This window comes from Metarhizium acridum (genome assembly GCF_019434415.1).
Source record: "Metarhizium acridum strain ARSEF 324 chromosome Unknown scaffold_1, whole genome shotgun sequence".
Classification (NCBI taxonomy): Eukaryota; Fungi; Ascomycota; class Sordariomycetes; order Hypocreales; family Clavicipitaceae; genus Metarhizium; species Metarhizium acridum.
In genome coordinates this window covers 2,710,431-2,738,096 of record NW_027094015.1, presented here as the reverse complement: position 1 = coordinate 2,738,096, position 27,666 = coordinate 2,710,431, and the positions used below count along the sequence as shown (strand labels likewise).

General features: G+C 51.1%; 17 protein-coding genes across 20 annotated transcripts; 12 read left to right on the top strand and 5 right to left on the bottom strand.

Annotated features, from left to right (window-relative positions):
* Positions 1 to 279: 279 nt before the first annotated feature.
* On the top strand, positions 280 to 768 carry J3458_000786 (uncharacterized protein; the record flags this gene model as incomplete). Its single annotated transcript, XM_007812913.1, has 2 exons — positions 280 to 408; positions 517 to 768. 2 exons carry the CDS (start codon positions 280 to 282, stop codon positions 766 to 768), a joined length of 381 nt encoding a protein of 126 aa, XP_007811104.1.
* A 266-nt stretch (positions 769 to 1,034) lies between these two features.
* Positions 1,035 to 1,484, bottom strand: J3458_000785 (uncharacterized protein; the record flags this gene model as incomplete). Its single annotated transcript, XM_007812912.2, has 1 exon — positions 1,035 to 1,484. The coding sequence occupies one exon, from the start codon at positions 1,482 to 1,484 to the stop codon at positions 1,035 to 1,037; it is 450 nt and encodes a 149-aa protein (XP_007811103.2).
* A 304-nt stretch (positions 1,485 to 1,788) lies between these two features.
* J3458_000784 (uncharacterized protein) lies at positions 1,789 to 2,151 on the top strand (the record flags this gene model as incomplete). Its single annotated transcript, XM_066116334.1, has 1 exon — positions 1,789 to 2,151. One exon carries the CDS (start codon positions 1,789 to 1,791, stop codon positions 2,149 to 2,151), a length of 363 nt encoding a protein of 120 aa, XP_065978216.1.
* Positions 2,152 to 3,283: 1,132 nt separating this feature from the next.
* On the top strand, positions 3,284 to 3,731 carry J3458_000783 (uncharacterized protein; the record flags this gene model as incomplete). Its single annotated transcript, XM_007812911.2, has 2 exons — positions 3,284 to 3,641; positions 3,697 to 3,731. 2 exons carry the CDS (start codon positions 3,284 to 3,286, stop codon positions 3,729 to 3,731), a joined length of 393 nt encoding a protein of 130 aa, XP_007811102.2.
* A 10-nt stretch (positions 3,732 to 3,741) lies between these two features.
* Positions 3,742 to 4,266, top strand: J3458_000782 (uncharacterized protein; the record flags this gene model as incomplete). The annotated part of the gene is made up of 1 exon (XM_066116333.1): positions 3,742 to 4,266. One exon carries the CDS (start codon positions 3,742 to 3,744, stop codon positions 4,264 to 4,266), a length of 525 nt encoding a protein of 174 aa, XP_065978215.1.
* A 646-nt stretch (positions 4,267 to 4,912) lies between these two features.
* Positions 4,913 to 5,776, bottom strand: J3458_000781 (uncharacterized protein). The gene is made up of 3 exons (XM_007812910.2): positions 5,562 to 5,776; positions 5,297 to 5,494; positions 4,913 to 5,214 (listed from the first exon to the last, which is right to left on the bottom strand). The coding sequence occupies exons 1-3, from the start codon at positions 5,617 to 5,619 to the stop codon at positions 5,138 to 5,140; spliced, it is 333 nt and encodes a 110-aa protein (XP_007811101.1). The 5' UTR covers positions 5,620 to 5,776; the 3' UTR covers positions 4,913 to 5,137.
* A 1,848-nt stretch (positions 5,777 to 7,624) lies between these two features.
* On the top strand, positions 7,625 to 8,405 carry J3458_000780 (uncharacterized protein; the record flags this gene model as incomplete). The annotated part of the gene is made up of 3 exons (XM_066116332.1): positions 7,625 to 7,628; positions 7,776 to 7,860; positions 8,042 to 8,405. The coding sequence occupies 3 exons, from the start codon at positions 7,625 to 7,627 to the stop codon at positions 8,403 to 8,405; spliced, it is 453 nt and encodes a 150-aa protein (XP_065978214.1).
* Positions 8,406 to 8,426: 21 nt separating this feature from the next.
* On the top strand, positions 8,427 to 9,047 carry J3458_000779 (uncharacterized protein; the record flags this gene model as incomplete). Its single annotated transcript, XM_007812908.2, has 1 exon — positions 8,427 to 9,047. The coding sequence occupies one exon, from the start codon at positions 8,427 to 8,429 to the stop codon at positions 9,045 to 9,047; it is 621 nt and encodes a 206-aa protein (XP_007811099.2).
* A 639-nt stretch (positions 9,048 to 9,686) lies between these two features.
* On the top strand, positions 9,687 to 11,217 carry J3458_000778 (uncharacterized protein). Of its 2 annotated transcripts, XM_066116331.1 has the most exons (3): positions 9,687 to 9,868; positions 9,925 to 10,553; positions 10,621 to 11,217. In XM_066116331.1, the coding sequence occupies exons 1-3, from the start codon at positions 9,831 to 9,833 to the stop codon at positions 11,085 to 11,087; spliced, it is 1,134 nt and encodes a 377-aa protein (XP_065978213.1). In that variant the 5' UTR covers positions 9,687 to 9,830; the 3' UTR covers positions 11,088 to 11,217. The 2 variants fall into 2 exon arrangements, with proteins under 2 accessions (XP_065978213.1, XP_007811098.1); XM_007812907.2 differs by having other exon boundaries at positions 9,687 to 10,553.
* Positions 11,218 to 12,177: 960 nt separating this feature from the next.
* Positions 12,178 to 14,612, bottom strand: J3458_000777 (uncharacterized protein). 3 transcript variants are annotated; one of them, XM_066116329.1, is made up of 3 exons: positions 14,318 to 14,612; positions 13,788 to 14,245; positions 12,178 to 13,734 (listed from the first exon to the last, which is right to left on the bottom strand). In XM_066116329.1, the coding sequence occupies exons 1-3, from the start codon at positions 14,371 to 14,373 to the stop codon at positions 12,611 to 12,613; spliced, it is 1,638 nt and encodes a 545-aa protein (XP_065978211.1). In that variant the 5' UTR covers positions 14,374 to 14,612; the 3' UTR covers positions 12,178 to 12,610. The 3 variants fall into 3 exon arrangements, with proteins under 3 accessions (XP_065978211.1, XP_065978212.1, XP_007811097.2); XM_066116330.1 differs by having other exon boundaries at positions 13,788 to 14,612; XM_007812906.2 differs by having other exon boundaries at positions 12,251 to 14,612.
* A 592-nt stretch (positions 14,613 to 15,204) lies between these two features.
* Positions 15,205 to 16,145, top strand: J3458_000776 (uncharacterized protein; the record flags this gene model as incomplete). Its single annotated transcript, XM_066116328.1, has 2 exons — positions 15,205 to 15,391; positions 15,454 to 16,145. 2 exons carry the CDS (start codon positions 15,205 to 15,207, stop codon positions 15,903 to 15,905), a joined length of 639 nt encoding a protein of 212 aa, XP_065978210.1. The 3' UTR covers positions 15,906 to 16,145.
* Positions 16,146 to 16,417: 272 nt separating this feature from the next.
* On the top strand, positions 16,418 to 18,019 carry J3458_000775 (uncharacterized protein). Its single transcript, XM_066116327.1, has one exon. It carries the CDS (start codon positions 16,680 to 16,682, stop codon positions 17,214 to 17,216), a length of 537 nt encoding a protein of 178 aa, XP_065978209.1. The 5' UTR covers positions 16,418 to 16,679; the 3' UTR covers positions 17,217 to 18,019.
* A 1,076-nt stretch (positions 18,020 to 19,095) lies between these two features.
* LYS21_1 (homocitrate synthase lys21) lies at positions 19,096 to 20,146 on the top strand (the record flags this gene model as incomplete). Its single annotated transcript, XM_066116326.1, has 6 exons — positions 19,096 to 19,258; positions 19,336 to 19,351; positions 19,417 to 19,541; positions 19,604 to 19,766; positions 19,838 to 20,041; positions 20,098 to 20,146. 6 exons carry the CDS (start codon positions 19,096 to 19,098, stop codon positions 20,144 to 20,146), a joined length of 720 nt encoding a protein of 239 aa, XP_065978208.1.
* Positions 20,147 to 20,187: 41 nt separating this feature from the next.
* Positions 20,188 to 22,509, top strand: J3458_000773 (uncharacterized protein; the record flags this gene model as incomplete). The annotated part of the gene is made up of 3 exons (XM_066116325.1): positions 20,188 to 20,268; positions 20,389 to 20,574; positions 21,706 to 22,509. The coding sequence occupies 3 exons, from the start codon at positions 20,188 to 20,190 to the stop codon at positions 22,507 to 22,509; spliced, it is 1,071 nt and encodes a 356-aa protein (XP_065978207.1).
* A 221-nt stretch (positions 22,510 to 22,730) lies between these two features.
* Positions 22,731 to 24,592, bottom strand: J3458_000772 (uncharacterized protein). Its single transcript, XM_007812902.2, has 2 exons — positions 23,932 to 24,592; positions 22,731 to 23,867 (listed from the first exon to the last, which is right to left on the bottom strand). Exons 1-2 carry the CDS (start codon positions 24,304 to 24,306, stop codon positions 23,034 to 23,036), a joined length of 1,209 nt encoding a protein of 402 aa, XP_007811093.1. The 5' UTR covers positions 24,307 to 24,592; the 3' UTR covers positions 22,731 to 23,033.
* A 211-nt stretch (positions 24,593 to 24,803) lies between these two features.
* Positions 24,804 to 26,115, top strand: J3458_000771 (uncharacterized protein). Its single transcript, XM_007812901.2, has 2 exons — positions 24,804 to 25,877; positions 25,957 to 26,115. The coding sequence occupies exons 1-2, from the start codon at positions 25,749 to 25,751 to the stop codon at positions 26,053 to 26,055; spliced, it is 228 nt and encodes a 75-aa protein (XP_007811092.1). The 5' UTR covers positions 24,804 to 25,748; the 3' UTR covers positions 26,056 to 26,115.
* vip1 lies at positions 26,093 to 27,653 on the bottom strand. Its single transcript, XM_007812900.2, has 2 exons — positions 27,128 to 27,653; positions 26,093 to 27,053 (listed from the first exon to the last, which is right to left on the bottom strand). The coding sequence occupies exons 1-2, from the start codon at positions 27,205 to 27,207 to the stop codon at positions 26,264 to 26,266; spliced, it is 870 nt and encodes a 289-aa protein (XP_007811091.1). The 5' UTR covers positions 27,208 to 27,653; the 3' UTR covers positions 26,093 to 26,263.
* Between the last annotated feature and the right edge of the window lie 13 nt (positions 27,654 to 27,666).

The following is a 27,666-nucleotide window of genomic DNA, read 5'->3' as shown; positions in this document are numbered from 1 at the left end:
TTAGTAGCTGCACTGACCATTCAGAATTTCAGAGGTCCGCCAGCGCCACCACTCCAAATGTCACTCAAATCGAACATCGCGAGTTGCCGACGTCAGCAGAGACTACATCGTTGCTCATCGAAACCCCAAAAACATCGACTTTTTTTTTTCGTTTTAAATCAAAATAAGAGTTAACCTGGCGCTTCAACGAGGCAAGATCCCCGGAGTCCCATTTGATCATCATTTCTGCTCCGGAATCCTCACAGACAACCCGCCAGAGTCTGGGGAACATACGAAACAATGGGTCACACATCAGAACCAGACAGCGGGATGAAAAGGGCTGCTGAGGTGTCGGAGGCCATGTTATCGGTACCAGGATATGCGGATGACTCCATGTTCTTTACTATCCGCTACGGACACAAAGCAAAGGTAGTACTTTGTAATCCCACCGCGAATTCCGTCAAGAGGGGGCAATCACCAGCTGTCTATAACAGCCTAGGGACTGCTAGATCGCAATGGCATTGACGACATCTTTAGGAGACCCTGAGGAAGTGCGATTATGACGAGTTGATGGAAACCCTGCACAAAATGACAGCGTTATGGTCAAAGAGTGGAGGAGGCGGTGCCAAGCCTGAGCCTGGTGCAGAGGAACGATATGCCCAAATCATGGAGCTGAGAAGGCATTGCTTGGAAATTATCAAGGACTTCCCCGACCTCGTCCGAGACTTTGACCAATTCCATGCCAGCTCCAAGGCTGCCATGTCGGCAGTCATGCGATCCAACACTTAGGTGATTTCGCACCACGTTGCGTATGGTAGGATTCATGCCACTTTGACATTGAGCGATTCATTGATGGCTACTTGAGAATGTCCAAGATAGGATTTGTATTATTAAAGATTCAGGGTAGACTGTCGAAGTCTGTTATTTCCCATCAAGTTCCAGTGCAGCTTGTCACTGCGATATTATAAAAACATAGTCTACCCAAGTTATCGTCTAGTCCAATGTCACACCGAACGCCGCCCAAGTCGCAAAAACCCGAAACCCCCAGTTTGCTCTTATAGCATCAACGAAGCTACGACCACGACAATACCCATGGCCAACCATGAGTTTTGCGTGGTGGTCAACGCAGCGCCGGCGGTAGGCCCCGTGGTATGGGAAGAAGTCGGAACAGGAGGACGTCCGGTGCCTCCAGTGCCGCCAGTGCCGCCAGTGCCAGTAGGCAGGATGCCGCTGGAGTTGGCCGAAGGAACTGGTGATCCCGAGGCGGTTGAAAGAATTGGATAAGGAACTGATGTGCCAGGGACGGTCACTGCGGTCCCGCTGTCATCGGGAACAGTGTTTTGAGTAAACAGAGGCGGCGAGACAACAGTAGAGGTTACCTGAGGCTCAGAGTTGTCACCCGTGGTCTGAAGCTCAGTGGTGATCTGAGGCTCAGTGTTAATGGATGAGGCCTGAGTGAAGGCAGAAGCTGCCAAAAAGACAGACAAGGTAGGGGTGGTTCGCATGTTCACGGTTTTAAGGTGAAGTCGTTCCAAGGCTTTGGAAGCTGTCTGATGCTTTGCTTGCGCGTATAAGTCCAGGCAAAACCACAAATGAGTCTGGTGCTTTTGCTTGAGATAAACGGATATAGCTATGAGAGAAAGGCCACTCCAGCTCGAGTAGTGCAAGGCCTTTTCTTATAGCCGACACCGGGAACAGCGGCCAACCCAAGAGGTTGGTGAGCAGATTTGCACAGTTGCGGCTCATGGCAGCGAGCACACGTCACCCCACCATTACAGATATTTTCGTGTCGCTATTCTTAGATAGGCAATGGGCAATGAGCAATCGGACGTTGGTGTTGCCACTGGAGGCTGTGGTGTGCCTTGGTGGGTACCGCTGGTGTTGCGTAATCGGCCGTTAGGCCAACTGGTAGCCACAATGAGTGGCGCACCGCCACAATTGCGGCTGTTTCTGCGCCGGGAGGCCGCTGAACCGCTAGAGCTGGCGGAAGACGCTAGAAGTCTTGCCCTGGCGTTGGTAACTCTAGTGAGTGCGGTCAAAGTTTTTGCTTCCAGCTCGTCGTCAATGAGTCAAGGAATGCCAAGTCTGGTCCTCTCTAGTCTACTTAATTCCCTAAAAATCAAATTTCGAGTGGTGCATTCCCTGAAAGTTCTTGGAATTATTTGCTATTGACTGAACCTCGGAGCGCGCATCACAATGGCTGTGCTCGAATATCTGAGGTTGGTATTTCTCACACTGCGGCTTATCCGGCACTTTGATGCGTAAACAGATGCACATCGATCGGTACGTCATCAGCAGACTTAGCCATCCCCAGCCTCTCTCGCAACCCGTCAAAGATTGCATCCGACGGTCTTGATTGGGTTGAGAATCGGATTGTACCAAGTAACTGAGACTTGGCTGAAATCTGCCGTCGTCAACCGGTGACAGGTGGGCTTATTGTATTTTTGGAGCAGCCGACTTCGTCGATACGCGCAGAACCAGCCTCTTGGCGACGTCAAGCTTATCCTGCCTTCCTTCACGTATTTTCAGCCATGTTCAGCTGAGTGGGCAGTAATCCGTTTCATGTGAAGGACATGGCTCTCCAAATTCAGCGCTCTCATCAAGGTTGGCCAGGGCTCTCTCGTGACGCTCACTCTCATATCAACGGGCCTATTTTGCTGCTGTTACTCGCAACCAGTCACGCCACAGCTGAGGGCTCACTGCCTCTCCGCCATGACTTGCAAACGCATATTGCCGCATCTGACCACTGTGAAGCCAAGTGTCCAAAATAGTACTCAGTAAATCGCTATGCATCGATGTGATGAATGTCCGCAACGACGAATTCGGCCCATGTACAACGCATAATGATGATCATGCCCCAATGTCGCCGCCCCAAATAGCTTCATATACGTAGTAATTGGTGCAATTACTAGAAATTGCCAGTGTGTGTATTCCGTACGACTTATTTGGACAACCATCTGGTCCTCTCTTTTGCACTCTATCACTCAATTGGTGTTTTTGATGGGGCCGCAACGCCAGCGCTGATTGGTGTTCTCGAGTTCATTTTCCACCTTAAATCCAAGGCACCCCTCACCCCTGAACCCCGACCTGAGGCTTGGGAAACATCGAAGCCACATGTGCACGCTAGGCGAAACGCAGGGCACAAGCTGTCCTGACAAGCTACTGGTCAGCACTGGCCAGCTTGCCCGATCGCAGCAACCACCAAGCATCTAATACGACCAAAACTCCCTCATCGAATTGCCCTTCCATCGCCGCCCGGGTTCCATATATCCCCCACGACATCGTCCTATTGTCGACCTCCACCATGTCCAACTACTACGGCGGGCAGCCGAATAACCCGCAATACGGCGCGCCAGGAGCAGGCGGTGGCGCTCAAAACCTTCAGTTCTATCCATCATCATACTCGCCCGCCGTGTCGGGTGCTGCAACTCCTCAACAGGCATCATATGGCTATGGCGCCGGCGCATCCGGGAGCTTCGGGTCCGGCGCTCAAGCTAGCTTCGCGTCGGCTGGCTTCGGCGGCCCGGGTGTATCAGGTCGAATGGGCGAGCATGGTGGCCTGCGGACCGGATGGCTGGCCGCTTTCTCGACAGAGGGATACGATGGCGAGCCCCCTTCTGCTGGAGGAACTGGGAGTCAATTTTGGGCATATACAGATGAAGGTACGTCGCGGGCAGCCAGGCGGCTTTCAGGGTTGCTGCTGACAAGTGTTTCCAGACGCTAGCGGTCTTGAACCCCTTTCGACACATTGACCAGCACATCATGGACGATTCTGATCTTGCCGGACCGATCCTCTTTTTCCTTTTGTTTGGCACCATTCTGCTGCTCTCTGGCAAGGTGCACTTTGGATATATTTACGGCCTGGCGCTGCTTGGGTCAACGTCTCTACACATGATTTTGTCGCTCATGTCGCCGACCGAACCACCGTCATCCGAGTCATATCACCCTCAGTACAATGACCCGTCATCCCCCCCTCAACACCAGCAGGGCGGCCACTTCTCTGCAACCCTCACCTTTCCCAGGTCAGCGTCAGTGTTGGGGTATTGCCTTCTCCCGCTCGTCGTTACTAGTCTTTTCGGAATCGTCATGCCGATGGACACGCCTCTCGGCATTGTTTTGAGTACTGCCGCCATCATGTGGTGTACGTACAGCGCCAGCGGTATGTTCTGTGCTGTTGGAAGAATGAGGGGCATGAGGGGTCTGGTTGCGTATCCCCTGGCCCTGTTCTACGTCGGTTTCGGCATCATGGGCATTTTCAGCAGCAGAGGCAGTGGGTCGTTCGCCTAATGCAGCTGCTAAAATAAACACTTGAAAAAGGGAAACACGTGGCAGGCACATTTTGCCTGATACGGACGGAGTCATATTGGGTGTGGCGGACCAAAATTAAGGGCTGGGTTGGGAACGTCGGCTGGGCAGAATCTCATTTTTCATGGTTGGAATTAGCAAGCATTTATCAATGCCATGGGAGGGGAGTTGTATTATACTGCGTGGTGCGGCCCTGATTATGATAACGACAGTGTCAGAAGGATAGGGGTATGATGGTTCAAGGTCTGGTATATAAACATACTAAGCAAGGACAAGATAATTTATCAAAGCATACAAGCATTGTGTCCCTTGAGGTATTCAATAGTAGTGTGTATTATAACCAATATGCCGCATAAGGGGCTAAACATTAGGTTCTAATCATGTAGCATAATAAAGGGTTTTGGTCACAGCAAGGTGTTTGCTTGTCTTGTGACGTGGCTTCGAATACTTGTAGTAATTAGCGTATACTAATGATATATACGTTGCGACACACTGTGTATATATTGCGAAGGGGCCTTGATTGAACCATCTAGTCGCATCGCAGCACCATACACCGGGGCACGACGATGACAAGGCGAAAAAACACAGTATATATCTAACTTGGAATATCACAAAGTGCACAAGAGTAGTATCTTATTATCGTGTTTTTCTATCGTGTATAACAGTTCTCTCGAACGATTAAAAGACAACTTTCTATACCCTATGCAAAGTCTGTCTTCAGTTCGTCCTTCTCCCCCCGTGCCTCAGACCGAAACGCCATGTGACCAGCCGCTAGTTTATCCTTGGCGAATGCAAAATGAAAAAAAAAAGGTACAGTGGATATCATCAAAGTTGGTGGTGGCCATGCAAACGTTTACTTTCGTGTGGTAAAGTCAATTTCAAGCGCTGGGTTGAAGCCACCGTCGCGGGCCTTTTCGCAAGTACATCCATCTAGAGCAAAGTCAGCATATATTCAATCCATAGATTATTGTTATTTTTCCCCGTATCTTTTCCAATTGGGAGAGAGCCGTACCGGCTGGTCTTGAGCCACAGGCGCACGTTGCACCAGAAATAGCAGCGTTCTCGGTAGATGCCCGATCGCAAGTGCAATCACCGGCAGGTCTGGCTCGGCAGGAGCATCGAGGCCCCTCAACCTTGTTCTCTGATGAGGCCCTGTCGCAGGTGCAGTGGAGGGCTGATTGCTTGCCGCAAGAGCAGGTAGCTTTCTGGGCTGGATTGCATCGTGTTAGTCCCCATTGCACTGGTGATGCATATTCACGAGGTACTTGACGACTTACCACAGGCGCAGACGGCACCGTCCTTGGCGCAGCAGGTGGAAGCCTTGGTGACAGTCATGTTGATTCAGGGTAAAGGTAAAGAATCGAAGTTGTTTGGATAATGACCGGTTTCCACAGCTTGATGTAGTTGGGATTGTTTTGGTATGAAGGTTGTCCAGTTCCATGAACGAAGCCAAAAGACGGTCTCGAGTGCTCCTTTATAGATTCAGTAGAGCAGTGATGTCAGTGAGTGGTACGATCCGACTTGACGGGACGGTCATCATAATAGATGGGCCCTGATTGGCTGCTTACCAGTCGATTGGGTAAGCCGGCCAATCAGAGTAGGTGTATTTACAAGCATCTGGTGAGCAATCGGCAATGCCGCCACGTTAGCTTGGACTGAAGTGGATCAATTAGGCTCGTTCCTGCTTCTGGCACGGCAAGGCGCAGATGCATCTCAGCATTACATTCGTCGTGGCCGGGTTTGCAAGGCAAGAAGTTCCACGGAAGGGTCAACAGGAAACGCGAGCGACAATAGTGGCTGGGAGTGGTTGAATTCGCATTGGGCGTGCCCTACAGGTAGTACACCATCCCTGGTCACTTGGTAGGATCCTTCACGCTTCGAAATTTGAATTCGGGCACATCTCGCTTGCAGTTTGCTCCAGATACGAGCTGCCTAGGTTATATCGTCTGTCACATCGAGGCCTTCATGGGCATCAGGATTCAGCACGAGTTTTGAGCAGAAGCCATGCCAGTTAGCCAATCAGAGCAAGTTTTATGCTTGGTTCTTGTCTGACCGAGTAAACGCTCTTCGGGCTGAAGAATTGCCTATTCTACTTAAGGGTAAGGACAGGAGGAGAGAAAGCGCGCGACAACTCGGGTGAGATGAATTCAAGTTGCACACACCTAATAGCGGCCGCTATAGCTGTGACGGCAAAAACTAAAGAGAATAATAGGATTCTTCATGGCTTTCGTAAAAGAGGATGGGACATGATGATACTAGAGCAGGACGCCCACAGCATCGGGTCGGAGTTGTTACTATTCGTCTACAACTTGGCTCATCTGAGGCTTTATCTAGGGGGACCGATGCCAAGCACCTACTCAATTCAAACTATAAATTGTCAGAGCCGAAATGGTCCATGACCATAGGATACCCGTTATGATTGGGTATGTGTTAAATGACCAAGACATGTTTGCCCGGGTTAGTATGCCTGGCTGTCACGTAAAGAAGCAGGATGCTAACACACCTTGCTGTCCCCAGACGGCTCATCAATCCCTTTGACTGCGTTAAGGTGCGTTGGATGTATCGAAGTGGGGTTCTAGCTAATAAGAAGCCTTATATTTAAAGGTACATTATATAACTAGGAAATAATAGGATAATAAGAGTACCTATTAATTAAGGTATACTTAAAGTTACTTTATTTAATTTAATTTAAGAAGGCTCAAGTCTATCTTAAGGTAGCTGGGATGTACTGAGCAATAGTGGGGCCTATACATCCAACGCACCTTAACTCAGTCAAAGGGATCCGTACAGTCCTTTCCCCGCGTTAAACCACCCTTGTCTAGTTCCGAACACTCAATTCGGTGGAGCAGACGACCCTGGTACACAGGTAACTATACCATCTTTGTATTGATGGCGTGCCGTCAGAGGCAGCAAGAGGCTGATGGCGAATAGCCGTCTGGACTTTATTCTCCCGGTCCGATGAAGACTATCCCGTAACAGCGAATCGAAAAGCCTTGTTCTACAGCCATGTCTTGTCGGAACTCCATCCGAACCTCCAGCCAAACTACCAATATGAAGCCTTATTTGGACCCTAACCGTTGGAGCGGAGCGTGGCGAGATTGCAACAAATAGGTGAGTTTCCCGCTGCATTGGCAGATGCAATTACGAAACGGCTTACACAAAAGCTTTTCGCTAGAAAACGGCGTCTATGGTGAATGGTTCTAATGCATAAAGTAGATATGGGGAATCACTGATTCAGTTTAACCCAGCTGCTAAAAGGAGGCTTCGACTAAAGATTAATTTATATATTATTCCAACCGTTGCCGTCCTGTACCTCTTTTGCTTCATTAATCGAACAAATATGGGTATGCGTTTGCACATCGATTGTTTGCAAAAAGACATCAGTGACAAAGCAACAATTATGATGCTGGAGTCAAGGGTTCTACTGCAGCAAGATTGAATGAAAATTTAGGGTTGACAATCGGGCAAAAGATGCTGATTTTGTTTTATAGGCAACGCAAAAATTGCAGGGCTAGAGGCCGAACTCGTATTTACAGGTTACAACTACAACGAAATCATATCAATGTTCTATCTCTCGTATGTTCTTTTTGAATTCCCGCCAATCTTCTCTGCAAATACATGGGGCCAGGGTGGTTTCTTCCGCTTGCGACGGTGCTGTTCGGTATAGCTTCACTTGCCACGGCATATGTCCACAGCTGCGCCCAAATGGCAGGCGTGCGATTCCTCCTGGGTGTCTTTGAAGCCGGCATGCTGCCAGGCTGCGCATATTATCCGTCAAGATTCCATTCCGCTCGGCACTTTACATCGTCACGACACCCCTTGCCGGCGCGTTTGGCGGGCTTCTTGCCTCGGCGATCCTGAAGCTGGACAGCTTTGGCAACTTGCACAGGTGGCGCATGATATTTGCTATTGAGGGCATCATCACCATTGGTCTGGGCCGCGTTGCGCTTTTCACCGTCACGGACCGACCGGAGACGGCACGCTGGCTTACACCGGACGAGACAGAGATGGCTACGGCTCGTGTCAAGTCGGAACGAGTTGGCCAGACGGTCGTGTTGGATAGAATTGAAACGAAGAAGCTCGTTCGCGGAATCTTCAGCCCCGTTACCCTCAGCACATGACTCATCTTTCTTCTCACCAATATGACTGTACAAAGCTTCGCCTTCTCTCTCCCGACTATGGTCAGGACAATTTACGGATCAAAGAGTACCATTCAGCAGCGGTTGCTAACCGCGCCGCCGTATCTCGTAGGAGCCGTGTTCATGATTCCTTTCCCCCTCTTGAGCTGGCGAATGGACCGGCGACAAATCTTCTTCACGCTATCGGCCCCATTGGTCATGGTCGGGTATTGCATGTTTCTTGAATCTACGGAGTCGTCTGTCCTGTACGCAGCAACGTTTCTCATCGCCATGTCAACCTTCGCCAATGGCGCCATGTGCAATGCCCAGGTGTCTGCGAATGTTATCAGCGACATGGCTCGAAGCTCAGCGATCGGACCCAACGTCATGTTTGGAAACATTGGAGGGTTGCTTAGCAGCTGGGCCTTCCTACCGTGGGACGCTCCGAATCATCACATCAGCAACGGACTGAATCTGGCTGCCGCGGGCACGATTTTTATTGTCGGGTTGCTGACGCACTTGTGGATGAAGTTTGACAACAAGAGACGTGCGACGCGCGACGCTGATGAGGAACTCAGAGGTCTGTCCCAAAAGGAAATTGAGGTCGTGGAGTGGAAACATGCAGCCTTCCGGTGGAAGCCTTGAAGGGGGGACTGAATGCCCATGAAGGATCGATACTGGTGGCTTAGGGTGTAAAAACGGGTGCCCCTGGCACCCGTGGATATCCAAGTTGTTCTCGGGTTATTTGTGGGCTACCCATTTTCTTATGGGTGGTTAAGGCATTCCACGGGTAACCCAAAAAAAGCATGGATACCCACGGGTGCCTATAATACTACCTATTATAGCTTGTTAATGATTTTTCACATATTAAATTAAATTAAATAAAGAGTCAAGTCTTGTGAATACCTAAAACTACCAGGTGGATAATTATGGATAACCCTATTTTCCTTCAGACACATTTGGGTCTTTTTTCCCTATCCATACCTACCTAAAGACCACGGATGAGCTACCCATACTGGGTAGCCGTGGACCTTTTACACCTTACTGGTGTACCGGATACATATATTTTTTCTCTCTCTGTATGTCTTCTTTGTTCCAGAAATGGCATTAGGTCACCTCTCAATGTAACGAGCACAAAGACAACACTCCTGCCGAAAGCTGAAACCATGCATATGTCGTGCTACCTCCGGGTTGCACCTTCCAGATGGGAATCGGGATATCCGCGCAAGTGGGGTCGACATCGGAATACGCTCGACAGCCTCACCTTTACGACAATCAATATCAGAGCATCTTGCATTTATAAGCGGCGCGATCCATGACAATCCATGGTGAAAAGGACAGAGATTCTTCCTTGACTGAGCGAGGCCCAAACACAACCTAGATTGCTCGTCATCCATCCGCTCAACGTCTGCGGCGATATCTGCAACCATGGCTCCGGCTCCAATCCCAACAATCATCATCATCGGGTAAAGTAGCATCATGGACCAGCGAAGCTCCTGCCAAGCTAACAAGCTACAACTAGCGCCGGCGTCATCGGTCTCTCGACTGCCGTCAATTTGCAGCAAACATTGAGAGAGATCATGAGCCCTGACCTACTACCTCAGATTCTCCTGGTGGCCCGAGAATGGCCGGGTTCAATTCCAGGAGCCCCCCATCAACACTCGGTTGATTACGCCTCCATGTGGGCGGGCGCACATGTCCGTCCCATCCCGGCGACAACGTCTCAGCTGCAAGAAGAAGCAAAGTGGCTGAAGCGGACAGTCGCAGAATTTGATCGGCTGGCTGCCGAGGAGCCCGCGTCGGGAGTGACCCGGACACTCGGGGTGGAATACCTCGAGGCTCCCGATCAAGCCTACCAACAGCAGGATGCAGCGAGCTTCAAGAAGGAAACCGGGCTCCCGGGGTTCAGGAAACATGCAAAGTCCGAGTTACCTGAAGGCGTTGCGCTCGGGTACGAGTACGAAACGTTTTGCATCAATTCACCAGTTTACTGCGAAACCTTGCTGCGGAAATTCGTGCTCCGCGGCGGCAAGACCATGCAGAAGAACCTGAGAAGCGAGTGGGAAGCATTCAGCTTGGCGGAAAACGTAGCGTTTGTCATAAATGCAAGCGGCGCCGGGTTTGGGGACCCGACATGTTTCCCAACAAGAGGTACGGGCCTCCCCCGAACATTCGGAGCATGATGATGTACACTGATACTTGAATTGCCTTTGTGTAGGTCAGACCGTTGTAACGGATCTCGTTCACGTGCAGAAAACCATCACCAGGCAAAACAAGGATGGTAGCTGGAGCTTCTTGATCCCAAGGTTCTTTAATGGCGGCACCATCGTTGGCGGAACGAAAGAACCGGATGATTGGCGACAGAAGCCGTGTGTGGCAACCAGGAAGAAATTACTGGAAGAAGGGCTCAAAATAGAGCCGCTATCCCACGGAGATGGCAAAATCACCCCCAGAAAGACGATTAAAGAGGTTGGCGTCATATCAGACGTTGTGGGAAGACGCCCCACGCGTCATGGGGGGATGAGAATAGAGGTCGAAGAGCGACGGATCCCCCAGTACCCAAACAAGGACATGAACTGTTCTGTGATTCATGCATATGGTGCTGGCGGCCGTGGATACGAGATCAGCTGGGGTGTTGCGAATGAGGTCCTTACCTTGGCATCACCTCTTTTGGCCAGACTATAAGCGGGTTAAATGTAACTACTGATTGGAAAAAAGGAGTGTTTCAAGGAGAATACTCATGTATGGGTAATGATGCGACCATGACCAGTATTTTCACAAGAATGTTTTACAATCTTCATCCCAACGCTCCGTCTCGGTGATGCATTACGTCCTTCTTCCCGTGCACATAAGCCCCATACTCTTCAAAGCTCACCGCAAATATCGTCCATGCACAATTGTGTTTTCTTAACAACTAGCATGTGCATAGAGGGACGGGTGCACCGTCTTGCGCCTACTCTGACACCAGCTGAACCAGCTTCTGAGCATACCCCCGCGGGCAAGTTGCTGGCACATGCACATGGCACTGACATGGCCACCTGCGGAAATAAACTCCCAATCGAGAGGGAGTCTGGTCGGACGTTGAGTTCTTCGGCATTGTCCGGACCTGTTCCCGTTAGAGCACATGTACCCACGCTGGCTATCATTCAAACATGAACGTACCCAACGAACAGCAGCCCAAGCATCGTCGTGACCTCGAGGAAGATGGTGATCTCTTGATCCCCATCAGCATGTGTTTTGTGGAAGAATGCCTGGCGGAACATACCAGGGGTTAATCGATGGTCAACACCAATCGCCGTCATCTCGACTCTGTTTCTCGCAAGCATACATGACTCTGCATCGCGTGCCAGATCACCAAAGGCGTGCCCACCTCGTACATGGAGTCGGAAAGCTTCACGTCCGCCGCTTCTCTGCTCCGCATACCATGGAAGTTGATATGGACCGGACACGGGCCATCTTCGAGCGAAAACTTTGTGAGTCCGGAGTGTAGCACCTCAGGCAAACTCGTGCCTATCGCTAGAAGTAACTAGTTTATCATTTACAAACAACTACTGGGTGAAGTAACGGCACCAGAGCGGAGCAAACTTCTTTGGTGTGGCGCGGACGTTTTTGATCGCTATTCTATGAGTCGCTGGCTTGATGGTGATATATTGATTGTAATAGTTGGTCAAGTCTGCGTCCAGAAAGATCCAGGAGTGGATTTGGGTATTGGGGCTGCTGAGGCGTGGTAGCCGAAATAATTGCATTTCCAGCCATATCGCGAGATGGTGGTGATGTTTGTACTTTACAAGTCCAAAAGATACGACAGATAAAAAGCACCATTTGGCCCAATAACGACACCTAAGTTTCAAGAGGAAAAAACAAAAAAGTTTAATTTATTCAGGAATTAGACAGTTCCCGCTCCTTCGTAGACGTTTGTTTCCTACTTCGGAGTTGCCCAAGAAGCCCCAAGATCAGATGAGCCGACATGCAATTGGGTATTGGGTCCCCGTGTTTCAACTCTACAAATACACACATGTAACCGATACAACTGGCCGCATTAGCTTTGCAGGGTTCCGTACAGATCCCCATTAACAAAGTCATGAGGCCAGCCAGTCGCAAACTGCGTCCACACAGTCTGAAGCCTCTTGGGCTCGACAGAGGTATCGCTCGCCAAAAACCGCAGGGATTCAGACAAGGTGGAAGCTGCGTGCAAGGAGAGGAAGCCATCACCGGGCCGCGGTCGAAACTTGGTACGACTCGGGGCTCCAAGACGGCACTGCAGCCTCGGCAAGAAGACTCTGGTCAACATCTCCTAGATAGGCTGCCCGATACATGGCCCGCATCGCTCGCAGTGTATTAAGCCACTGGCTCGCGGCAGTCCAATTACCTTCCCATAGTGACATGATTTGCAATACTGTATCGAAGCCCCTTTCGGCCTCTTGAATAAGTGTTGCGGTGCCATAATGTGCGTCGTTTGAGTATTGGATCCAGAGCAACGTGTTCGACACGACGAAGAGAGACGCAGCTACCCAAACGGATTGGAGGTCCGAACGTGTTTTGGCACCGGACTTCATTAGCTTTGTGGCCATTTCTGCAGTTGCCAAGGCGTTCGTCACACATACATCTACAAGACCAGAGTCTCTATGCAAAAGAGACCATCCGGCGGCATCCACGGTCTCAACGAGGATCGAAGACCCGTCAAGCTGTGGGAGGTACGCCTGGTGCGCTACGCAGGAGGCACTTCGGATCAAGAAATGCATTGCGATAAAGTCCTTACCCTGGCCTAGGCTAGAATGGTTGGAATAACTATCGTCGGACCACTGGAGAATTTGTGGCAGCGAGAGACTCCACTGCCTCATCTCGTCGTGTCTCTGGTAAAACGGGCTGGCGGGATCCGTGGGTGCTATTTTGTATACAAAACGATGATTGCAGACGTTCAAGGCTGACATGTCGCCCCAGTGCCAAATGGTCTTGATGAGGTACGGCAGTATTCCTATGTCTGAGGGGAATCCGGTAAACGACTCAACCGACTGTAGTGTCAAGCCCCTGGTCGGTTCCTGATATGCGAGGGATGCATCCGTCCCAGGGAGGCACGAGGATATATTAACTCCATATATGGCAACTGGTTTCGTAAGAAAATACGCTAGTAGTTTGTCTACCAAGACACAAGCCCAAAAGGTTCGGCGGCGGATCTCCTGATCCTTTAAAGAGTGACTCTGGTGGTACTCTTTGTTTAGTCTCATGATTTGAGCCATTCTAATGGCGGTACCGGCGTACATCCAGTGACTAGATCCTTCATTATCCAAGAACTCCGATAGAGATAAGACCAGATTCCCCTGTATGTTTTGTACTAGATCGTGTCAGATGCGACGAAGAGGGTTAAAGAAACGAGATTCAGCCTACCGCTAGGCTCATCCAGAGTCGTCCGGGCCAGTGATCTGGCTATTGGAGTATATAGGTGACTCGCTTCCTCTCCGGTCTGTAATCCAAAGTATTCCTTGGCTTCCGCACCCGACAGGTACTTTGCGGAGAGACAAATAATTGCCGTTGAGAGAAAGGGCGCGTCGGCCGGATGGTTCTCCAGGTCGGGACGATAGACAAAACCGCAGAATGTATTGGAGAGATGTCGTTCAAAGAATATGTCCAAACAGGCTTGCATAACCTTTCGGTCCGGAAGCCGAACGGATGCTACTACATTGTCTGCCGTCAACGGCAACGCATCATATACCTTGTCAGAGCCATCCTCTTCCGACTGCACAAGGGGGTCGAAAACAGGACTTGGCCATGCGCAATATATCCCGCGAGATGTGCAATGACGACATCTTGGGCGGGCTCCATCGCACTTTGTCTTCCTCCGTCGGCTACATGCCAGTGATAAGAGCCAAGGTTAGCCATAGAGCCCACGGAGCTATTATTCAGTTTGGTTGATGTACCAAGTCACACATGCCTGCGGAGTCCTACGACGTCGATGTGAACTGGGCTCATCCATTGCGACAGGATGATATGGAGTGTCGGATGGGGAATCGGCAACGTCGGGAAGAGAAGCAACTTGCAAGACGTTGTGTCCGACGAGGTCATCGGGATTGCCGACCCCGCAAAATAGATTTGCTTAGATGGGTTACGCCAATGAATTTGCAACTGAATACCTAGTCGTTATCTCCGATCCTGATTTGGTTTGGACTGTTGGGTTGGCATGCAGGGAAAACGCCGATAAACTTGCGGGAAGCAGAGTCCATTTTTGAAATTGCATACGTTTCGAGTCTAGTGGTTGTTATTATCCGCGTCGTACTTTGAAGTTTGAATTGGATTCCGTATTCTTCCGTGTCGAAGCTTTCGCCATGGAATGGACGCAATGTCTCAATGTGACCAGTCAGTCCACAGGCTGGGTTCCAAACGGCCCAACACAGTACATAGTTATAACATCCGCATTTTGGAACAAAGGAAGAAATTTCTACCGACTTGGCCACTTGTATCCAATAATCTGAGTAACCAATAGAGACTCTGACAACAAAGCCATAACGACTATAGTTTGGACTGTAATAGTTGAAACCGGATAAAAAGCAGCTTTCGGATGGGACCATGGATGCCTTCAGATTCCAGAATAGAGATCTAAAGGGGCTTTTGGTCACGCCAGTCAAATTTTATAGTGAAACCGTGTAGCGACCACCTAGGGCTTTGTAACATGCAGGACTGTTGGACTACCTCTGCGGAAGCAATCGGATATCAACGCGTACGGGATCTCCCTTGCACCTTGCGACATTTGCAGGTTGAAGGTAAAAAAAAAAAACTTTCTCTGCTATGCCACAGCGAAACAGGCGCCATGGACTACACGACAGAGTTACTCGAACTTCCCATTTGGAGCGTTGATTCTTATCCTGAGGATGGCAGTCCTTCCGAGCAGACTCGAATTTCTTATGAGCGAGCAAGAAGTGTTGTCCAACATGTAGGAATGACAACCAAGGATATTGTGACACTCAGTCCCAAATTCCGCGACTTCCACACAAACTGTAAGTAATACATGTCAGGCACACGAACCAGCAGAAAGCTGGCTACCGTTGACGCAGTACAGTCCTCGGGACGCCTGATAGTGCCGTCGCGACGATTCTCAGCATTCACCGGAACCTCTGCATGGGAACTATCGCCGCATATGCCGAGGACCATCCGGATTCGTACACGCGTGAAGTCCTCCTGGAGCTCCAGGAGTTTCAATCCGTTGGCGAATTCATGCTGACCGAGGTTGCTCACGGCTCCGATGCAAGTAATCTGGAAACTACAGCGACTTACAACAACGATGGAACCTTTGATTTGCACACCCGGAGCCCCATGGCAGCAAAGTCTATGCCTCCGACCTCCCCAGAGGCTGGGATGCCCCGGATTGCGGTTGTGTTTGCGCAGCTCATTGTGAATGGAGAGCACAGAAGAATCCGTCCCTTCATCGTGCGTCTTTGTGACGCCGACGAAATGGCTCCAGGGATGAGTTCACGCCTATTGCCCCGTAGAAAGGGCCCAAAAATACGTTGATCATTGTATCACCATGTTTAATCATGTCCGGCTAAAGCCGTCGGCGCTCCTAGGAACTTTGAACGCCGCCCAGGGCCTACGCGGAGAGTTTTCCCGCCAAGTACATCGGCTGACGGTCGACACATTGTGTTTGGCTACGGGTTCCATTCCCATCCTTAGAGTTGCAGCCTTCGTGTTGGGGAGATACAGCCAGCGTCAGCACGTAGCAGGTCCAAAGTTGGGCGAGAAAGTGCCCAAGACGTGCTTTGCTTCACAGCATGGCGCTGCCTCGGTAGCATTGACATTGTCATCCGTTCTAGAAGCCTACGCAGCAGCAGTTTGGGAAGCATTCTGCTGGGAAAAGCAGCCCCAGCTTCGCGATGGCCTTGCCTGCATCTTTAAGATGGCCGCAGCGATCGATACTCAGTCAGTCTTGAATGAGATGACTGACAGGTGCGGTTGGCAGGGCTCGTATACACACAACCAGATTACAGAGCTGGCATCTTCTTTTCGTGCAAACTTGATTGTGGAGGGTGACTTTTTAGTTCTGTGTAGTCGTAAGCATAGCACGAAAGTGCAATTGATATTGGATGTAGGACTATGCAACATGCTAAGGCAGGCGAGTAAATAGGATTTGTTTCGGAGCTTCTTCTTGGGCGTTATAGCATACCAAAGGCCAGAAACCCGACATCACTGCTTGCTTAACATGAGTACGGCGTTTGGAAGGAAGCAGCATGTCAAGCAAAGGCTATTTTGGGCACAGATGGCAGCAATCGTAACGAGCTATTCCACGCAATGCTTCTTCCGCGATGTCGAAAGCTGGTCCTCGCGGTCGGGCACAGGATGGCGTACGAAGCCGCCGTGGACTCGAGTATGGTGACAGTCGAAATGCTTCGGCTTTATGAGGCAGCTTGCATGCTAGAGACTCCAGGATGGTATGTTGAGAATACCAAATTCACGTCATCGAAGCTGGACGAGCACCACGCCATGTTTGCGCGTGCGCTACTCCCTAGTTTGGACAGGTTGCTTGACGAAAGTGGTGCGGCAGCTTGGATGACAGCACCGATACTGACTGAAGAACGTTGGACGGACTTTGTTGGGAAGCTCCCTGAATATACCTCAGATGGCTACAACAGCAACAGCAGCATCGCCGAGACTAGCAGAAGTCGTGTACGGGTTAACGCTGGTGTTTGGAACAATAACAATCATGCCAGTCTGTCCATCCCAGTTGATAGGGACTCGCGGGATCCTGGTGAATACATGGAGTTGGAAAAGTTGAGGGCTTCCCAACCGGTATCCAACCTCGCTTCTAGAAGTTGCAATTGTCTGTAGAGATGGCCTTTTTCAATGCAATGGTGGGCGGTGGTTTCGTGTGATATAAATGTCATATATAAACATTTGGAAGTCGTTGGTCTGCAAGTGTTGTAGCACTTGAGGCCAAGGAGGGGACTCCTCTGTTCATCCCCTTCAAATATCAAACTTGGTTGTGATTCTGTCGTATTTCAGTTTATACGACCACCGCGGTCTCGGTGAGTGTTAAGTTGGTGCGAGTAGTGGATGTTACCAAGTTTGTGCCTCGGAACTGTTCCACTTGAGGTCGTTAGCTGCTTTACCAAAGATCAATGCGTAAGCAGCTCGGAAATAGAACTGTTCGACAAGCCAGGTTCTTCCTTCTACTTTCTCTACTCCATACCAGAACCTGGAGATTATTTTGTACTGTGTCTTGACAGATAATGGAGGGTGGCGGCCATGGAACCAAGCCACACGGTCAACTCGTTGCAAATTACGACGCTGAGACATCTCCCCAAGTTGTCGGCATGCATGCATTCGCAATGTACCCTCCACCACCACCCTGCTTGGGAGAGTCGGAAGAAGGCCTCGGGTCTTCGCAATTGCACACGCGGCGACTGTACTGCCAGCTGAGATGCAATGGATGCAACTGCCGCTAGATTATTTAATGTTAACGCTGGCTACGGCTGTGATGCAAGCCACCACTGAGAGAGCCCAGGAAGGGCTGCACGATCAGAGTGGACAATGAATCCAGGGCGACGCCAGTGGCGTATAGCTGCTCGCCTTTATTGGTGTGCCGCCATCCTTTTGAATCCGAGGACTGAAGCGCCGGGTGAGATGTGAAGGCCTTGGTTTTTGGTAGCCGGTATTCCGTACGAGCGAGCCTAGGCTTGTTCACCATCCTAGCTCAATGATACAGTAAGCCGCCGACATGGAGGAGAACCAGACATGAGGGGCAACGTGGCTCATAGGACCGGGCAGCAGCGACACGTCGTCATGGTTGATACATGTGATAGGTAGGTAAGCAAAGAGGAGACAAATCTGACAGAACCAGGGGCGGACCAGATCTCGGCCCCACATGGTGCAATTCCTGCCCCTTTTTGCACATGAAAGATGCTAGGTACGTACCAAGTGGCCGCCAAGGTACTCACTCCCACCTCCACCTACCCTATCATGGGCCCATGGGCCATAGCCGAGTTTTATTAACTCAATTGGGAAATATCAATTGAGTTTGACAAGCAAAACATCGTCAACCTCATCTTGGTCAAGGCTTGCCGTCCTGCTAAAGTCTCGACGGAACCGAAACAAAATGTGGCCGATCGACTGCGCGCAAACAACATGGGCGCAACTAGACCACCATCCTGTTACTGTCAATAATGGAATGACCTAACTCCAAACTCTACACACCAATCGATTCTGCCACAATGTTGCATCTAACCTGATGTGCATACAAACGATATCCAGTATAATAAATGCATGCAGCGCAGCCACGCACTTCCAGCTGCAGCCCAAGCTCTAGATTCCCTGTCAGAGCGAGACCTGAAAAAAAAAAAGGAGAGCTAAATCGTCGTGGTACACGAAACGTTAAAATGACAGGGCATATATCCGTCCGCTCGGCATTTCCTGCCGTTTCCCCCTTATTCCTCCTCAGAGCCGGAGCCAAATAGAAAAAGAAGACATATGGACGGGACTATGACTCACGTATTGATTACACCAATGGTCAAGTCATCCCAGTTGCACCAGAGGATTTATACTATACCACACTTGGCCACTCAATCCCCACACAAAACGCATTCACTTTACAAGTAAAAGTTGGCTTCTGTTAATTTTTTTAATTTTTTTTTCTGCATCTGCTTCCAGTTATTGCCCTTTGTCTTACGTCACACCATTCTCCCCGTTCTCTTCACAACCAGCAGCAACCATGTGCGCGGCAGACACCAATGGCTCGACACCTCGTCCATCTTCTCAGCAGAGGCTGCCATACCAGTCAGTTCAGGACTATCTCTCCAATATTCACAACTTCAGAATCATCGAAAGCACATTAAGAGAAGGCGAGCAATTTGCCAATGCTTTCTTCGACACAGGTATGATTCCAGGAAACGACAAAAAGAAAAGAAGTCCTCTTGTTTCTGTTTTATGATGTGTCCCTGACTCTCCGCAGAAACCAAGTTCAAGATGTGCGTCTTTCAGCCCGCCCCAAGCTTCAAGAAATAATAGAATGCCGGCTCATAGCGGAATGTAGTGCCACTGCTCTCTCAGATTTCGGCGTCGAATACATTGAGCTCACCTCCCCCGTCGCCTCGGAGCAGTCACGAATCGACTGCGAGACCATTTGCAAGCTCGGTCTCAAGTCCAAGATCCTGACTCGTATGCCAACGCATATCCTGAGTCTCTTTTCGTCACATCCACTTGCTGACACCCTCCGTTAGATGTGCGATGTAATCTAGAAGACGCCAAGGCCGCGGTAGCCACAGGCGTCGACGGAGTCGATCTCGTCATCGGCACCTCAAGTTTTCTTCGAGAGCACTCCCACGGCAAGGACATGGCTGCCATTACCAAGGCTGCTATCGAAGTCATCAATTATGTTAAGAGGTACGCAAGCCTTCAATGCCAGCATAAATACAGAATATATATATATACGGATGCTCACCCTAGTTCCTCAGCCAAGGAGTAGAAGTCCGATTCTCATCCGAGGACTCGTTCCGCTCTGATCTAGTCGACCTGCTCTCGCTATACAAGGCCGTTGACGCAATTGGCGTGGACCGAGTCGGTGTTGCTGATACAGTTGGATGTGCTACCCCTAGACAAGTGTTTGAACTGGTGCGTACGCTTCGTGGAGTTGTCAATTGCGATATTGAAACCCATTTGTGAGCCATCTCTCTCTCCGCTTGGTGCTTGATGTCTTCTGCTCACCCACGAACAGCCACAATGACACTGGATGTGCCATCGCCAATGCATACGCAGCGCTGTGAGTTCCGCTCCAAGAAAGCAAACTCTTGTATACTTGTACAATATGCTGACTCTGGACAGCGAGGCTGGCGCAACTCATATCGACACGTCTGTTCTCGGCATCGGAGAACGAAACGGCATCACGGTAAGATTCTCGAGCCCGGATACCCATCGACCTTGCTTGCCCGGCTTGTCGTTATCCTTCTCGAAACGACTCAATGCCCGCACCATTTTGACATCATCTAATCTAGTTAACCCACTCTAGGCCCTCGGAGGACTCCTCGCCCGAATGATCGTCTCGTCCCCCGACTATGTCCGCTCGCGCTACCAACTCTCACAGCTCAAGGATCTCGAGAATCTTGTCGCTGAAAGTGTCGAAATCAACATTCCCTTCAACAACCCCATCACGGGCTTCTGTGCCTTTACCCACAAGGCCGGCATTCATGCCAAGGTATGCCTGCCCTTTCAAACCAACCCAACACACGTGGCAGAGGATAACAAGCCAACCATGTATAAAAACAAAAGGCCATCTTGAATAACCCTTCCACATACGAAATTCTCAAGCCCGAAGACTTTGGTTTGAGTCGATATGTCTCATTCACCAGCAGACTTACTGTACGCTTCCCACCGCGTTTCCGCCCGTCATGATTTCGAAGCCATTTACCAACGGTGATGCAGGGCTGGAATGCCATCAAGTCTCGCTCCGAGCAACTTGGTTTGAGCATGTCTGACGACCAATACAAGATTCTAACTGCCAAGATTAAGCGAATGGCTGACATCAGACCTCTTGCAATCGATGACACAGACTCGATCATCAGAGCCCACCATCATGAGCTGGAAAACGGCAAGGCTTGAGAGATTGAAGACTAGAGGTTTTTCTTTTCTTTTCTTCTCCAAAAAAAAAAAAAAAAAAAAAAAAAAAAAAAAAAAAAAAAAAAGAGCCATGAAGATTGGAATTAGCGAGTTTCGTATTGTGCTACTAGGCGAAATAAAAGCTTATGCCCTCATTGCGCGAGGCTCGTTTTGCATAGATCCAGCGTGCCAAGTGTGTCGCACAACTCATATGACATGAGCATGTTGCAATATTGTTCACAGCAGATGACACACGAAAAGATTGAGAAATACCACAAGTTGTCAGCCTCACCGAGGAAGCAAACGTGAACAGCAAACCCGTCCCTTTCCGTCCCTGCCTCGGGACACAGCCGCCAGTGTCTAAACTGCCAAACAAACTGTAACCCCTCAAGTAGCCGACACGAGGGCGTAGAAACATACCGGGACATCGCAGCTCGTGGGATGGCATGAAACGCTCCCATACATGCGTGAAATCGCTGACTGCCGGCCGTTCTCAGCGTCTGCTCACCTTCACCTCAACCCACCACTGCCTTACACGCAAACACCTCCATCATTCGAGCAAGAACCTGCACCAAAATACCATCTTACCTCCCATCTCCAACCTCTCTCCCCGGCCCGGTGTTGGGTCTCCTCGCGCCGCCCCAACTCGCCATCTTCCCAAACCGCATGTTTCAAAACCTAGCATTCCATCTCCCATCTAAACTGTATCCTTCTCTAAATTGATTGTCAGACTTCACAATCCACCATGAAGAGATATAAAACCGTCAAACGGCGACAAGCACCCAGAAACTCGGTTGTTCCCCCAACAAACCCTCGCAACAAAACGCAAGACGACTCTCAGGAACCACCCAAACCTTCCAAACCACCCGCAAATTCCTCCCTCTTGGAAAAAGTCAAGTACGCAATGGACATGGAAGACTTCTTCCGGCAGAAATCCAAATCCGCCGAGTTCCAAATCAAAGGGCACAAACGAGAAATCGCCTCTCTCAAAGAACAGCTCCGGCGCAAGGGCAAAGCCATGGAGGCGCAGGACCGCAGGCTAGACATGCTCGCAGAGGACCTCGCGGAAGCCAAGAAGCGCGCCGACGAGGCGCAGCAGAAACTCGCCGACGAAGAAGCCCGGCGCGGGAACGAGCCCGACGAGCGCCTCCGCCAGAAGCTGCAAGACAGCCAGCGCGAGTCGAAGCGGTACCGGACCGCGCTGGCCGCCGCGTTCAAGCTCGTTGACGGCTTGAAGGACAAGACGACGCTTGCGCAGCTTCTCGCGCAGACGGACCAGCAGCTCGCGGGCAGCGCGCCGGCGGAGCGAGAACCCGCAGCAGCCGGGCGTGCTGCAGCGTCAATGATCAGACTCGAGGACAGCAGTGACGGGGACGGCGCTGGAGGAAGCCTTGGCCGACGCCGTGTCGCCATGCTGCATACGCCCGTGAAGCGCGGGGGAGAGCGGTCGAGCGAAGACAGTGATGAACAGCCGCTCACAAAGACGAGGAAGCTTGGCAATAGAAGCTCTCGCAAAATTGTCCTGGATGAATAACGGTTTTGTGGCATGGGTTCTCGCGATGCCATGTCAAGACTGAGGTTAGGTTGGGCGGGTTACTTTGCTAGTTGGAAGCCTTGATGACTTATGAAGTGAAAGACGAGAGATTACAAAGCATGAAGGCGTTGTTTTTGGCACATATAAACCGCAGAACCACAGCGGCAAATCAGCAATTAAAACGGGCGCCGAGAAATGTACCATAGAGTTGCGTATCTGTGCTGATAATCAAAAACATTAGCCGCGCAGCCGGGGCTTTAAAAAAACAGAATACAAATGAAAATCACCAAACCCAACCAGTCGCTTGCTTACAAGTTTTCCATTATAACAAGAATGGTTGTGCTAAACGTTTCGAGGCTCCTCTGAAAGAAAATCTTGATACCTCCACCAAGTTGCTGCCGTGAACGCCATTCTCCTCCAATTAATCCATGTCCGTGCACGTGAAATCCTGAAATCCTGCCTCACCCTCACCCTACACGGCTGCCTCATTCCCCCCCGCCCCCCAAGTATCTGTATGATCGAGTCTACTGCTGCCGCTGCCCTACTAAGCCGGAGCTTGCCGCACTCTCTCCAACTTTGACCTCGTCATCAGGCACCCCTACAGCAACACTGCCTGCAGCACTGATAACGCTTTGCGAGGTCAAACCACGTTCGCGCTCTGGCCGTTGGGGAACAAGGTTATCGCGAGGACCAGCAATGCTAACACCACCCGAGGGAGCAACGCTGACGCTAGCGGTGGTACTGACACTGTCGCTTCGAGGGCGTGCAACGTCGGTTGATCGTCGAGTCTGAACCATTCTTTCCAACTCTCTAATGCGTCTCTTTAGGGTTTCATTTTCCTTCTTGGCCGATTCGAGCTCATTTCTATAAAATGCAGTTTCTTCGTATCTCATTGTTGCGGGCATAAGACCTGGACTCATTTGGTCCGTGAGGCTTCCGCTACCAGGAGTAGCGGCGACTGAACTCATAGCAACCGACGATGCGTGTGGAACTCGCTGGCTGTGAAAGTAGCTCGACGGATCCAATGCACTTTGCTGAGGACCGGGAGAGTTGGTACGGCTAATTCGCGAATGCGAGCTTTGTCGGGAGAGCGGGATTGACTGTGCTGGTCGTGGCACGGGGTGTCTGGCCTCGTACGAAGACGCCAGCTGCTGCAAACCATGATTTTGGGAAGCAGACGACGAATTACGGTGGTGTCGACGAGCGGTGGGGATAGTAAAGCCCGAACCGGAGAGGAGAGAGGATTCGGTAATGGGATCGTGAGCTGAGGCCGAGGCAGACGTTGAGGATGTGTTGGAAACCACGGACGCATTTTGAGCAGCTCGGAGGAGGGAAAGTTCACGCGTCAATCGGTTCACCTAGAGAAGAACGAGTTAGACTACAATCCCGCCAGGGTCGGGCGAATCTCTGGATTGGACGTACTACTGCCTCCTGCTCCTTCTCAAGCTGCATATGCAACTCTGATGCTGTCAACGGACGTGGATGCCTCAATGGTCCTGGGCCAGGCCCAACAGACGAATCACCGGATAGCGGCGGCGGTTGAGATTGCAAGGGCTGGGCAGCAGCGAGCTGAGGCGAAGCGGACGACGAGGCTCCATGAGGCTGGCTCAAGCTGGCACTACGGCTGTGAGAATGGCTCACGGCATTCTGGTTCGACGGCAGAATATGGATGGACGAGGACTGAGACGGCGACGACACCATGGGATGCGAGTGTGGAGGAGCCATTTGTTGCGACGACTGTCGACGAGAGAGAGCGAGCGAATGCGGTGACGGAGGGACAGAGTTGAGATCGGGCATGGCTTGAAGAGAGCCAGATGCCAACCCTCGAGCAAGAGCACGAGTACGATCAGAAGGATAGGCAGCGACGACTACTGGTGGGCTGAACCTGGTCGCCGCTTGTCTTTGCCCAGTCGCAGAAAATGAGAAAAGCAGAGATTTCTATAATGGCAAGACTGAGCATGAATGAAGCGCGAGAAGAGTTTTATTTAAAAAAAAAAAAAGAGAGCCGCGTAAAGGGAGACGCACGACGTTGTGGTGTTGGCTGTCGTGTCTGGTGTGTCAAACGGACGAATCGAACGAGCACAAGGACAAAGGTTGTGGTATTCACTGAGAAGACGTAAGTGGGGCCGCTTTAATGTCCACGTTACATGTCCAATGTTGGGCCACCTGTGCAAGCATTTGGTGCTCCTAAGCCCTGTGCGGAGCGGGTGCACCCACTGTAGCCTCAAGCTAATCTTTTAGTTAGATGCCATCCGGTCTCAAAGGCGCTGTGGCTGTGCAGCTGACTGACGGCCCGTCTTTGTCGACTGACAACATTGAACTAACTTAACTGCTGATGCTCGTGACGCGGGGTGATAGGACATGTAAGCTTAACGATGAGCAGACCGACCAGACGACACGGAGAGGTCGCCTAGTGGTGCCTGGCGGCTGTGGGGCGCCACTGCCTTTGCACTGGCTGTGCCAGCCGTATTTGGGCTACCTGGGATTCAAAGTTGACCAGACTTGACGAGACATGATCCAAACGCTCCAACGTACTCCGTATGGCAGGTAATAACAATATCGAAACAACTGCGACAATTCGGCCGTATAGACCGGGGCTAGCATGAAGCTCATTAGACCTGAAGCTTCACCGTTATTCATGTCATGGCATCGTCAATGCCTCAGTGACGACGCATAAATCAGCCATTTGGCATTTTCAGCCCAGTTGCCGAGCCGCAGCCACGGAAGCTCTGGACGCCAAACGCCGTCACTCAGTCAACGGGCTCTGTAGCATTGATTAACGCCCCTGTGCGATGGTCCGCTGTTACACACGCCTCCATTGCGGCACAAGATCTGGCAAGGGGTTGCCATTTCAATGACTTGACTGAACAACGCTCAGTGGCAACTTGGCAAGCGACCAGTTTGTACCCGGCCGCGCGCGTGCCGTGCCCACCAGGCGAGCTCCACCATTTCGGGACCAGAACGTCAAGTCTAACCCGTCATCCTGACGTGTACACTACCATCCTCGTGCGCCGCCTGGCCAAAGCCAATGCGCAAACCTCCCGGTAAGTTATGATGTAAAATGGGCAAGTATGACGGCATAGAAGGACAGGCTAGGGGCCAGAATATAAATAAAAAACTGCAATAATTCCGACAATGCCCCATCTGTGAAAAAGAACCATCCACATCCTCGCCTGGCAAACTCCCGACATACTACCATCCCACCGAGTGATAGACGACAAGATTGAAACAACGACACCATGCCCGAAGGACAACAGTCGCCGCCTCCCGAGCGCCAGACCGGCAAACAGCTGCACGACCCTCCCGCTAAAGGATCTGGGGTAGATGAGGTCGGTAACAAGGGCGAGAAGATGAAGTCTGAGCTGGAGGTATGCTGCACGGAGCGTGACATGAATTTCTTCTTGTACTGCGAAAAACGCACTAATGCCTTTTCTTCTTTAACTATAGAACCTTTCATCTAATCCCAAGGGACCGATGGATGACCACCTCGCAGAAAAGTTCTCAAAGGAGCCGGGGAACCCGGTTGGCGCACATATCCAGAAATGAAAACGCAAACAAGTCACCACTATTATAGCGCAATGCTAGGTAAATCTTGAATAAACGGATAAAAGATACTGTCTCGGAGGAGGTAAAGTTTGGTGTGCTAGACTACATATTACTGGTCGTTCGTGTATTGCTGGTACGAAAAGCCAATTTCCCATAACGTCCATTCTCAAACTAGCCACTTGATCCTTTCAGTAGACCCGTCCCATACCTAACCCGTCTTTTCATCTGCAGGCTTGGTAGCGGGAATGGCCTCGGTAGGGGCCACAGCAGCTGGGGTGGTTGTAGCTGGCGCACCCCCAGACGTAGCGGTAGCAGTCGCAGTAGGCGCGGCCGTGGGAGAAGACTCCTTGGGGGACTCCTTGGGGGCCTCCTTGCCGAAAACCCTCTCCAGCCCGGCGGCCTTGTAAGCGCTCCCGCCGTGCTCCTGCTTCTTCAGATCGGCGAGACGTCTGGCCTCGGCGTGAATGTCCTGCACCTGGCGCGAGCTGTCGGTGTAAAACTTGACAATCTTCTTGCCCGTGGGGTGGTTGCTGGCCTTTTCAAAGTAGGAGCCGATGCCGGTGAGGATGCTGTTGGCGCGCTGGGAGATGCCGTAGCTGGTGTCGGCGGCCTTGGCGCGGTCGGTCGCGTGGTACTTTTGGTCGATGCTCTGGATGGTGCTGAGGAAGCGGTGGGACACGTTGTGCTTGGTGTCGAGCTCGATGGCGCGCTCGATGGCGGCGTCGCCAACTACGTATCCGTGAGCGAGATACTCGGCGAGGATGCGAGCGCGGGGCTTCTCCTCCTGCGTGATCTCGTCCGAGTCGCGGTCCACCTTGGCGTCGTGTTGGCCCTCGTCGTCGGTGGTGCTGCGGGAGCTGGTGACGGAGATGTGGTTCGGTCCAAGCTGGGTGTTGTTGAGGAGGAGGGCCGTCTGCATGGCCGTTTCCTTCTCAAAGGTGACGTCGGCGGACTTGACGTCGCCCTCGGAAGCGACTTTGAAGTCGGCAATCTTGCCGCTGCCGACGGCGTTAGCCAATTCGTTGCCATTCAAACTGCACCGGGCATCGGGTAGACGTCACAAGAGGCTTACCAGAAGCTGAAGAAGTTCCTCACCTCATCATCGCTGGTCGCGGAGGCGATATTCTTGACGTGGACCGTTGCGGCAGCCATGGTCTTACCCCGCTATCACAGGAGCTTGAGGAGCTGTTCGAAATATGGATAGAGCAAGAGCTTTTGTCTTGTATATTGTCGCGACGCAGATAATTACGCCAGAATACAGATATTTGCGAATAATAGCTGATTTAAAGGTCGAAAAATTTCTTATGATGCCAAACAAGCACGGAGGAACAAGGATTCAAGGTGAGAGAAGTCAAGAACTGGCTTTAAGGAGGTGCTCATGAGCGGGGCAAATGGCGACGTCATCAACAACTGTGGCCAAGGGAGCTCTCGTGTTCAGCTGCTCATGTGTTCGAGTGGCGCCACCAAAGCCTCCATGTCCCGGCCGTGATAGTATCGACTGGTGGCAGCCAGCAAGTCTTTCAATTCCCGAAACTCACACGGCACACAGTTGGCGTCATGCAGCGCACCAGACCCTTTTGGCACTGCGCCACAAGAGGGATGAGGCAATTC